At 35.0% G+C, this 12,620-nt stretch overlaps 1 protein-coding gene across 1 annotated transcript in view; it reads left to right on the top strand.

Moving 5' to 3' along the window:
* MMP16 (matrix metallopeptidase 16) overlaps nucleotides 1-12,620 on the top strand; it is a 292,524-nt gene that overhangs the window by 145,915 nt on the left and 133,989 nt on the right. The window contains exon 3 of the mRNA XM_032316261.1: nucleotides 9,388-9,510. Within this exon, the coding sequence (XP_032172152.1) occupies nucleotides 9,388-9,510 (123 nt within the window). The remainder of the gene's footprint in view (nucleotides 1-9,387; nucleotides 9,511-12,620) is intronic.

The following is a 12,620-nucleotide window of genomic DNA, read 5'->3' as shown; positions in this document are numbered from 1 at the left end:
AAGGCTTAAAGATTAAACATTAAAGCAGTTTGGCAAAATAAATATAATTACCTCTGCTAGCATTTTTAAGAGATAGATAAATATTAACTTTGGTATACCACCTGGGAAAAATAGAACCAAGAATTAATATAATGCGTTCTGCAAGAATGAGGAACTTGTTATTAGTATTGGGAATAGAACTTGGATATTTTGAACCTGCTGCCCTCTATTCATTGCAATTCTCCATTAAGAGTGTCCTAAATAAATAAAGCTTTAAATTAATTTTAATTACAATTATAAATTAATTTTAAAGATTGCTTATTAAGTTAATAAGCAAACCCACAAGTCCTACATTTTGTTGCTGCGTAGAGTACAGAATTCCATTTAAATCATACTTCTAATCCCAACATTTTACAAAGTGCTCTGAACAGCTTTTGTGCTCCCTAATGCAGAGCTGTTATCTTCTGATTCACTTTCTTGGACCATATGACACAGTTTTTTTAAAAACACAATAAATTGAGAGCTTGGGAAACAAATTCCTTTGAATCTGCTTATTACCAGATATTAAAATTCAGAAAGCGGAGTTCTATAGAAGGTGGCATCTGTGTTTCCTCTCCGTTTTGAGAGCTCCTGCTGGTCATCGGGAGCACTCAAGATGGATAGGTTTGATTTCCTGAGATAGCTGGAAAAAGGTCTTTGTCAGGGGATGATGGAAGAGGAATGTGTGCAGGATTTATTTAGGCTGCTTAGGTGGAAAGGGTCTGAACGGTTTTTAGTTGTTCTCCAGCAGGACAACGTCAAATGCAGAGGTCCAGAAAAAGACCCCGTGTCCTTTTCTGCCACACAGTGGCTCAGATTCCAGACCAGGAAAAATGATTGTGTCAGTGTGTAGGAGTTAAAGTAGCATTTCTGTGAATTATAGCATCGTAGAGAAAAGATCAACTATATAGGCAACCTTTAATTTAAAACCAACCAGTATTTTGGGCTGTTTGTTTGGTTTTCTTTAACCAAACTTTGTTCTAAGTCAGTTTTTTTTTCTTTTCTCTTTTTTTGTTTTGAATTGGAAATGCATTTTTTTTCTTTACATACAGTATTATTTTTAGGTGAGCCCACTAAAGCCCTATTAAACCTTCATCACCGTTCCTTCCTAGATGACCCTGCTTCCTCTGTCCCCTCTGGCACCCACATTGTCACTCAGACTAGAAACCCTGTGGCTTCATCGGTCTCCTGTCTGTTTTTTTCCACTGATGTATCCCCAGTCCCGAGGTAGTGTTGCGCAGGGTACTCAGCTCAAATAATGTACTATTTTTGGAAGTATAATCCCCATAATCATGCTACTTAAGCAATTGTCTGTGCTTTTATAATCTCGAATGTGTCGTAACAGTCCCTGCTGAAATTGTACTCTATTATTTTACATAGCCAAATTATAAAGTATGAGTTTTTATCTAAACCTTATCACATAAAATATGGACTACAATTACAGACCTAACATTACTCCTCAGTATTAAAATAAATGGCTTAAGAATCATTTTCAGATGCTATAAACTTTTATCTAATTGTAGGCTCTTGTCAAGATCAGTTGTTTTTTTTGTTTTTTAAATTTTATTTATTTATTTGACAGAGAGAGATCACAAGTAGGCAGAGAGGTAGGCAGAGAGGCAGGCAGAGAGAGGGAGGAGGAAGCAGGCTCCCCCCTGAGCAGAGAGCCCGATGTGGGACTCGATCCCAGGACCCCGAGATCATGACCTGAGCCGAAGGCAGTGGCCCAACCCACTGAACCACCCAGGCGCCCAAGATCAGTTGTTTTTAAATTAAATTATGTCCTCCTTTGTCAGACAGACATTTGATGCATTTGGTCTATAGTTCTTGAGTAATTAAAAGTAACGATGCAGTTGTGGTGATCCCTATATTATGTTGAAGAAGTTAACCATTTTCCAGTGACAAATTTAAGTATTACCTTAAATGGCTTATTATATTGCTTTCATATCAGTTAGCATTGGTGTTGGAGAGACAGGAAGGAATACTTACTCCCCTACCCCAAAATGAACTCATTATCATCTGTTGCAATGGTTCAAAATTTTGGGTTGCTTAGCTAATTTTTATAAGCAAGCTTACTTAAATTCCTTAATAAGTGAAGCAATTTATGTTATGCATGAAAAAAGGATTGTATTTAGCATGGAGGGAAAAAGGTAGCAAGGCAATAATGAAAATAAGGCTAATGTGTTTTTACAACATTAATGGTAGTATTTTAAAATTTTAATTCATCGTCTATGTGTGCATATTATCATGCATTGAAGCATGCTTGATGAGATATCATTTTTAAGGAGAACTTTCTTTTTTATCTCCCTCCATATATATGTATATACATATACATACACCTATATGTGTATACACATAAATATGCAAATATAGACATATATTCACACATATATAGGATGATCTGAGTTATTCTGTTTATTAATTCATCTTAATTAAAATTAATTTAAGACAGAATATATAGTTTTTTTCAAATAATTATTATGAAACCCCAGTGTATTTGAATTCTCCTAATTTGAGAATTGAAATATTTATTTAGTTATATCAAGAACCATAAGCTTTGGGGCTGAATTTTCAATATGTTTCATGAATTTCAGTCAATTGTCTAAATTATCAAGTTAAGACTCTTTCAATCTAAGTATAAAAGATAGGTTCATCAGTAATTAAATTTCTTTTTCTTTATTTCTGACTATAGCAATAGGTTTGAAACACTTTAACATTATAGGATGGATCAATTCTTATTTTGGTAACTACAGAAGGGTGGCTGCTAGCTAAATCAGCCTTATTCCCCCTCTAGAAGGTGAAAGGGGAAAGCTTAAACGAGAGCTGACACTAGCTGAGCTTTTTCTTCACATTGCAGATCATGGAGGCTTATTACATCTCTTTTCTGTGATCAGGTTTTCAAGTACCCTAACTGCAGTTTCAGCTTTGTGAATAAGCTGTGTCCATGGAGGTAATTCATGAGGGATAGAAAAAAACTGTGGACCTGAGTGAGCTGTCAGCCTAGCTACATTTTGAGCCCTAAGCTAATTTACTTTAGAAAATCTTCTTCATGACTCCTGGACTTCGTTCTCTGAGTACAAATAAAAACCTAAGGATTTTTTTTAAATTCATAAAAATTAGCATTTTAAAAAATTTGTGAAATGATCTTTTGGGGACAACTATAAATAGTAGATATTACTCTTACCTTCCATTAGAACATGGAAGAGTCTGGAGGATAGAAACCTGTTAATTATGCAGATGAACATTTTCTTACATTACTAATCCATAAGGCAGGAGATACAATTTTGTGAGCCCCCCCGCCCCGGTTAAAATCGGTATATGTATACAAAGCCCCTGTGTGGTACCACTCCAATTCCAAGGGATACCACTCCCATTATATGCATTTCATTGAAATAATATCTTCCTATAGCTCCACTCTGGGGGCACCAGGCGAGTGGACTCAACCTGAAGGCATCCTTGACAGTCATACAATCAGAGGCCTGATATGTTTGACTTGAATACCCAACTCTTGAAAAAAAAAAACAAAAAAGGTTACTGACCTATGATCCAGCAATTGCACTACTGGGTATTTACCCCAAAGATACAGAGGTAGTGAAAAGAAAGGCCATATGTACCCCAATGTTCATAGCAGCAATGTCAACAATAGCCAAACTGTGGAAGGAGCCAAGATGCCCTTCCAGAGACCAATGGATAAAGATGTGGTCCTTAGACATAATGGAATATTACTCAGCCATCACAAAGGTTGGATACCCAACTTTTGCATTGACATGGATGGAACTGGAGGGGATTATGCTAAGTGAAATGAGTCAAACAGAGAACATCAATTACCATATGGTTTCACTTATTTGTGAAACATAAGGAATAGCATGAAGGACATTAGGAGAAGGAAGGGAAAATGAAGAGGAGTGGGAATCAGAGGGGGAGATGACTGTGAGAGACTGTGGACTCTGGAAAACAAACTGAGGGTTTTAGAAGGGAGTGAGGTAAGGGGATGGATGAGCCTGGAGGTGGATATTTTATTATTTTATTTTATTTATTTTATATTTTATTTATTTTATTTTATTTATTTGACAGAGAGAGAGAGAAAGAGAGACAGTGAGAGGGAACATAAGCAGGGGGAGCAGAAGAGGGAAAAGCAGGCTTCCCTTGGAGCAGGGAGCCCAATGTGGGGCTTGATCCCAGGACCCTGGACCATGACCTGAGCTGAAGGCAGACGCTTAATTACCAGATGCCCCCCCCTACCCTGGTGATGGCTATTGAGGGCATGCGTTGCATGGAACACTGGGTGTTAAATGCAAATAATGAATCATAGAACACTACACCAAAAAGTAATGATGTACTGTGTGGTGACTAACATAACATAATAATAAAAGAAAGAAAAGAAATAAAAAAGATTAAAAAATTACTGAAACCAATGACACTCATATATAGTGGCTTTTATTACTGCAAATTTGTTTAGAAGTTTGCAGCTGCTTTATTTACATTAAAACAGAAGATTATGTCTCTGTTGGTATCTGTATTATCAAAATACCAGGATATCCCTCTTTTGAATAACAAGGGATGTTAACACATAGGTCACGGTGATCTAAAACATGTTATTATCAGTGTGTTGCTACTGCTGCTGCTTCTGCTACTAGTACAGCTGCTTCCTGATGTTTGTAAAATAATAATAACTATGATAAATTAATAATCATAGCAGTTGCTATTTGCCAGGCACTGTTCTAAGTGTTTCACATGATTTAATCCTCACATTAATTCAATAATATTATCACTTCCATTTTCTAGATGAGGAAATGGAGAAACAGAAAGAAATAGTAGCCAGACCACTGTCCCAGGGCTGGGGAGCTGGTGGAGATGGGTTGGGAGCCCTAGCAGTTTGGGCCTAGGATCCCTGCTCCTAACTTTTATAGTATTACTCCTCTCAAAAACATTGATTTCAGATATTTTTCCTTTCTGAGTTCAGTTAAAGAAATTACTTAATGATCTGCCCAACTAATTTTTTTTAAAGATTTTATTTATTTATTTGACACAGAGAGAGAGAGATCGCAAGTAGGCAGAGTGGCAGGCAGAGAGAGAGGGAGAAAGCAGGCTCCCTGCTGAGCACAGAGCGCGATGTGGGGCTCCATCCCAGGACTCTGAGATCATGACCTGAGCTGAAGGCAGAGGCTTAACCTACTGAGCCACCCAGGCGCTCCGTGCCCAACTAATCTGAAAATGTTCTGGGTTCTAAACAACTAAGTCAGTATTGAATATCAGTATTACATTTATGCAAACTGAGGTAATGCCATGATTTACACCTTGAAACTATAAAATGACTTCCTTGTAGCTCCCTCCCAAACCCAGTGCCCGTTCCCATGTCTTTGTTTGCTTTGGAATGTCAACTTAAAATTCTTGGCAAATGAGTTAGTAAAGAAGCACTTGTATATGAGCTATGTATTGGCATGCAGAAAAATAAGTGTGTTTTAGCAATGGTACTTTCACAAAAGCACTGCTTGAAAATAGCGTTCAATCAGGTGATATAGTTGTTAACCTGAGGTGAAACAGTCAATCAATTCTATTTGTACATGTAGAGTTTTGCACTCTCATGTACAAGTATATATGGGTTTTATCAGATTGATATATGAATGCAACTAATACTTGGTGCATGATAACTAGGAAGAAATCCCAGTGTCAGACTCTACCTGAATAATATTAATACACCAACTTTACCTTTAGTATTAGACATTCAATTCATTGATGAGTCGTTAAACACTAATTATCATTTTTATCCACCAAGAATTTTAAAAATTGTAGTAGAAAGAACCTGACTCCTTATGAAATTAAAGAATGACTTAAATATTTAGAGTAACATAGAAGGCCCCACGGCCAATTTAGCTCAAATACTGTGTGTCATATTCAGCGGCTTGATATGCTTCTATCATATTTTGGGGATTTTGCATAATTTGATAAATAATACCTGCTAATATCTCTATGCCAGAATATTTGATGCAAATATTGGCAAAGTTAACATAGAGTATTCTCAGTTCAACCAACCCTTATTAAGAGTTCTTTGCATTAAATTACTGATAAATATTAGATTATTCCTGTTCTTATGTTTATCTCTTATACTTAAGTCATCTGCTTTATGATTTAGTTTTGCATAAAAATATCTACACAATGTCCATGCAATAAACATTTGTTCAAGGCACACAGCTGGGAAGAGTTACAAAGTCTTCAAGAAACATGGGCATAAGGGAGATCAGCATGAACAAAAAAGACATGCAGACTCAATTCATTTGCTTCATTTGCTTATTGAAGACACTTCACTGGGCATGGGCCCCATTCCTGGCTCTCTGCCTTGATTGCGCTGGTAGAAGATAGAGATACAAATCCAAACACATAGTATAATCCATACTGTGTTGGGATGGTAAATGTAGCTCTGTGAGTTGAATAATGAAGGATGTTTAGGATTCTCAGTGTGAAACAAGATGAAGTTATGCCAGACAGAGGTCCCTGCATACGAAGGCAGAGAGAGGTTTAAGTCTATAGGAACCTGAGTGGATCTTGGAAAGTTGGTGGGGGGCGGGGGGAGGCGCGTGGGGAAGAGTGGATCTTGGAAAGTTGGGGGGGGCGCGTGGGGAAAATCCTCCCTAAGTAAGCCTGAATCAGATTCTTTCCAAATAAGTATTTTCCTACCCATAACATATAGAGAACACATATGTGCTCTGGGAAGATTGATCTTTAGGAATGAGAAGGATGGCATTAGTGAGAGAGGGAAGAAAAATTTTGGAAGCAAGAAACTACATTCTGATAGATTAGATGTGAGGAGAGAACAGTGGAAATGTCACCTGGGTGTTAAAACTTCTGGCTGAAATAAAGCATCAGAGGAATTGGTACAAACCTGGGTAGGAAAATCACAATTTTTTATTACATGTAAAATTAGAAATAATGATAGGGTATCTTGACAGAGATATGATAGCACTTAAGCCATTGTATAGTCATGTTTTTTAAATCATGCATGTCTTGCCTTATAGACTGAACTCAACAAGGGCTTCTTGCCTTGTTTATCTTTTTAGTCACACTTTTTCTTTATATCTCTTAGCATGTTATAAAAGCCGAAAAATATTACAGGATGAATGAATAAGGACTGAATGAGTAAATAAATGAAGAAGTTGGAACATGAGAAAAAAAATATATATTTAATGAGCAAAAGCCTAGGAAATGCATAAAGAATTCGGCAGAGATATCTTTGAGCACAAGAATCTAATACTCATCCATAAAAATCCCATACTTTGGAACATACAATGCTTCACTGAAAAAATTTTTCACTAGATCCAACATATGCATGATTTAAAATGGAAATTTATTTTAATAAACTTAATTTTCTTTTCAATTTTTACCTTCCTTTTTAAATTTTATTGGTTATTAAAGTAATCTTAGAGAATATGTCCTCATTGGAAATACATTTTATCCTGATAGTAGGTAATTCTGTTTTGCCAAATTTCATCCCATTATCCATTTCAAAATTATTCCTTTTCCCAAAGTGCTAACTTAAATATTTTTCTTAGCAAAATGTACATATAATCACTTCTCACATTTAGTAAATTATTCATTTTTAATAACTATATATTATTCATTCTCTTAGTGCTTTTGGTGAGATAAATAAGCATAAAAACCTGCCTTAGAAATATTACAATTTTTACTGAAAATATAATTAATGAATACACATGTATAAAAGCCACTTAAATCATAATAACCCCTCTAATGCATAATATTTGCTAGTTTAATCTATATCTGTATCTTACAATATGTAATAAAAATTAATGATTTCGCATTTAAAAATACAAACTGTCCCTATCCACTTATTCATTGAATATCTCTTATATTCCAGAGGTTGTACAAGGTAGTAGGAGTATATAGATCCCCTACCCTTGAGTGTTTACAATCTAGTGAAATGTCTCGCAAATGAAGTGGTTAAGGAATGCCCTCGGAGTATTAGTTAAAAATAGGAAATCTCCATTCTCAACTCTACAGAATTCAATTCCATAGGACCATATAGCCTCCTTGGAGTTGGGAGACTTTAATGAAGGGAAAGCGATTTTCTGAAGTAACTCCACAATGCATTATAAACTAGGATGGGATTTGTTAAGTCTGATAACCACACTGTCTACAGTGTAGAGGCAGAATAAAAAAGGAGAGACATTTTCAATACTTATGGTGAAAGTGTCATCTTTCTTAAAAAGCAAAAGTCGTGATTTCATTGTTGTCTCAAGTTATTGTTGTTTATTAGAGCTAATTAGCTGATTTATCCATGTAATATAGAAATTAGTTCTTTCATTTTCACAAAATGGATATCTTTAGATAGTCATCTCTGTAGTCAATTATTTTCCATTTAAAGAGTATAGAAATGATAAAGTATTTGATGAAATACAGCAGAAATTGATTCTTTTTTCATTTCTACTTTCTGAGGAATGTAGCACCACGAAGATTTTGCACTAGCTTTGTAATTGTTAAATTAAATGTGCTAATGAATGGTAAAGCCATTTTATGAGTCACCAAAGAAACACTACTCAAAATCATGAAAATCTTTCTTCTTAGATAAGAAGCAAGACTACATAGAAAATATTATATTTGACCAATGAGACTCTGTATAAAAGAAATTCCATGATTGTATTTATATAAGTATTAAAAATCAATAAATCAAAAAACAGCATGTAATTTTCCTAATACACTTATGTTAAACCTTGTTTGTGTGATGCTAACACCTCATATGCAGAAAAAAAATTAAACATTGAATTTGGTTATTAGTCACTGATTTAACAAATGTTGTTACTTGTAAATTGGGGTAGTGATCAAAGTGAAAAGAAGAAAAAAATAGAGAAAAGCAAATATTATTTGAATAATTTACTTCTATGTAAGCTAGAAGAAAGAATAGAACATACCCTCTCAAATCCTGAAATGTAAGGTCACGTAATATATTTTTAAAATTGTTCAATGTTAAACCTGGAAGAGCCTTAGTGAAACTTTATTTTTAAAAGTCTCATTTTATGAATGAAACTAGGAATTAGTGACTTGACCAAGGTCTCAAATCTTATTAAAAACAGATTCTAGTTGGAGGATTAAGAGGCCCTCATTCTACAGTAAGCTCAAAACGAATTAGAGAAAGAAAAAATATCTAAAAGAGCTGAATTCCAAACCATTGATTCTTGATCATTCGGGGACAAAATCTGTTTTCTACTTAGATTCAAATTGCAAGAAAACTGATAATTTTCGTCTTTATGTTTTCCCATTTTCATTATCACTACCATAGATTAACTTCTCCATTGATTTCCTTTTGAAATTCATGATTAGGGTTGTTGGTAAATAACTGGAAAATACTGCTTTTTGCAGCTGGATGAAGAAGCCTCGATGTGGTGTACCTGACCAGACAAGAGGTAGCTCCAAATTTAATGTTCGTCGAAAGCGATATGCATTAACAGGACAGAAGTGGCAGCACAAACACATCACTTACAGGTATAAGAACTAATGATGAATTACTGTTCTCTCCATTTTTTTCACCACTATTTATTTTGACATTTTGTTTGACATCTTATGCACATTGACTACATGGTAATTTGCAATTATAGAATATAATGTTAACATAGGGAACTGAGAACTGCCATTGAGAAGAGAATAAATTGCCGATTTGGAGGCCTTGCAAATATTTCTTAAATACTTGGTCTCATCTGTAAACTGTATCTTTTAATATTCTTGAAAGAATAACAAATCCTGAGGAACTCTGAGATAAGTATTATAGCACATTATATTCTTTTTAAGCTTTTATTTATTTATTTGAAAAAAAGAGAGCCTGAGAGAGAGAGCACACGCGGAGGGGTGGGGCAGAGGGAGAAGCAGGCTGAGCAGGGAGTCCGATGTGGGACACGATCCCAGGACCCCAGGATCGTGACCTGAGCCAAGGGCAGACGCTTAGCCAACTGAGCCACCCAGGCACCCATTATGTTCTTTAGTAAGGATTCATAATCTAAAAGTAATCAAATAATAAGTTTATAAATAATTGTCATCTAAACAAAATGTCTTTGAATCTATTAATTAACTTTTAGTATCAGTTCAGTCATTTTACTTTCTATTTTTTTGGCAACAATGCAGACGGATTGTTATTTCTTATTTTGTCTTCAACGAAGGATGCCGAAGGGACATCAGTGTCTTTCAACCTGGAGGGACAGTGGCTGCTAAAGGAGATGTTCCTTTTTACTCATTAATTCATTGAACAACTGTGTATTGAGTCTCAATTTAAACAAAAACAGTTCTAGGCACTGGGGATATAGAAAGAAATAAAATATGGGGACTCCATTTGTCCTCTTGGAATTTACAGTCATGTAGTTAAGTTGAACAATCATAGAAATGTGATATGTGTTACGAAAAGGAAAGAACAGGATGCAAGAGAAATGTAAAGCAGGGCCATCCAACCCACTCTAGAAAGCCAGGGAAGGGCTTCCTGAAGAAATGGCCTTTCAGCCAAGACCCACAGAGAGAGAAAGCGTGTATTAGACCAAAGGGCAAGGGAAGAGGCAAGACACCTCAGGGGAAGGCTAGGATGTCAGCAGTACATGAATAAAAGACATTTATAATTCTCGTTCTTTGTATAAATAACCCTTCACATATGCTTAAGGATAAAATTTAAAACTCAATATATAGATTTTCTACCAATATATCTGGTTTGTGCCATTGGAACTTATTTTAGTTATTTTGAGAACACTTTTCAGTGTTATTTTATATTCTTATGCCAATCCTCCCAGATAGCATGCTCCTAGAATTTTTATGCAACACATTTCAGTTACTTCTGCAGATAAGAGAAATCAAAGAGGAAGTAGTCTTAAGCCAAGCCCATATAGGAAATGTGACGTGTTAGAAATACGCCTTCAGGAGCAACAACAAAATATCTGCTACCTCTAAGTCTGCTCAACAACATTGCATAGCTACATATAGTTGTAAGGAAATAAAAGATATAAGGACTTGTAAAGAAATAAAACTATCATTAGTAAATTTATATCACTTTCTATATAGAAAGCACAGAATTAACTCTAGATAATTTTCAGAAATAATCAAAGAATATGGCCGACTTTTTAAAAAAGTAATACATTTATGTTTTAGGTAATACAATTTTAGGTTTACAGAAAAACTGAGCAGATAATACAAGGAGTTCTTATATACTACACCCCCCCACTACCACATATACACACTCATAGTTTCTCTTACTAAGATCTTGCATTAGTGTGATCCATTTGTTAAAATTGCTGAGTCACTGTTGCTATATTATTTCTAACCAAAGTCCATAATGACAATAGGGCTCATAGTTCTCCTAGTCTGTGGATGTCTTCTCATTCTTTTACAGTGTCTTCTGCAGAGCAGAAGTTTTAATTTTAATAAAGTCCAATTTGTCAATTATCGTCTTCCTTTATTGTGCTTTTGGTATTGTATAAAAAAAAAAAAAATTCATTTCCAAACCCAAGGTCACTTAGTTTTTCTTCTTTGTCAACTTCATATCCTATCACCTGAGAAAAAGGAGTTTTGTTTTTCTTTTTCCTTCCCAATGCGTGTATCTTTTTTTCTTTTCTTTTCTTTTCTTTTTTCATCTCTTATTACATAAAGGAGAGCTGTTGAAGGCAAACATCATTGCCTTTTTCCCAGTCTTTAGGAGAAAAGCATCTAGTGCCTCGCCATTAACTATGATGTAAGCTGTAGGCTTCTTTCTAGATGTTTATCAAGTCGAGGAAAGTTTTTATTATAAATACATGTTGGATTTTGTGAAATGCTTTTTCTGCACCTATTCATACAATCATATGATCATATGATTTTTCTTCTTTAGCCTTTTAATGTGATGGATTACGTTAATTCATTTTCAGCTGAACCAGCCTCTCATGCCTAGGGTAAATGCTACTTTGTCATGGTGAATATTTTTATACATTGTTGGATTTGATTTGCTAATTTTTTGTTGAGGATTTTTATATGCATGCTCATGAGTGATATTGATATGTGGTTTTTTCTTTCTTTTAAAGTCTTTATCTGGGTTAGATAGGAGAGTAATGCCAGCCTCATAGAATGGGTTAGAAAGTTTCTCTTTATTTCAGTTTTCTGGAAGAGACTGTAGAGAATTGGTATGATTTCTAACTGAAATGTTTAGTAAACCCATTGCAACTATTTGGGCCTGGTTCTTTTTTCTTTGACAATTATTAATTTTTAATGAAATCTATTTAATAGATGTAGTCCTGTTCAGATTATCTGTTTCTCTCTGTGTAAGTTTTATAGATTGTATTTTTCAAAGGAGTTGGTCCATTAAATCTGTATTAGTCTGCTCAATCTGCCATCACAAAATATCACAGCCTGGGTAACTTGAACAACAGAAATTTAATTTTCCAAGTTCCAGAGGCTAGAACACCTGCTGTCAAGGTTGGTTTTGGTGAGATTTCTCCTTCTGGTTTATAGATGGCTATCTTCTCATTGTGTCCACCTCTCATCTTTTCTCTGTACATATGTGGAAAGAAAGATTTCTGCTGGGATTTTTTTTTTTTTTTCATAAGAATGTCAGTCATACCAAATTAGGACCCCACCCTTATGACTTCATT

This window comes from Mustela erminea, chromosome 16, assembly GCF_009829155.1.
Source record: "Mustela erminea isolate mMusErm1 chromosome 16, mMusErm1.Pri, whole genome shotgun sequence".
Classification (NCBI taxonomy): Eukaryota; Metazoa; Chordata; class Mammalia; order Carnivora; family Mustelidae; genus Mustela; species Mustela erminea.
The sequence above is the reverse complement of the archived record's forward strand: the minus strand, read 5'-3'. Positions and strand labels throughout refer to the sequence as shown.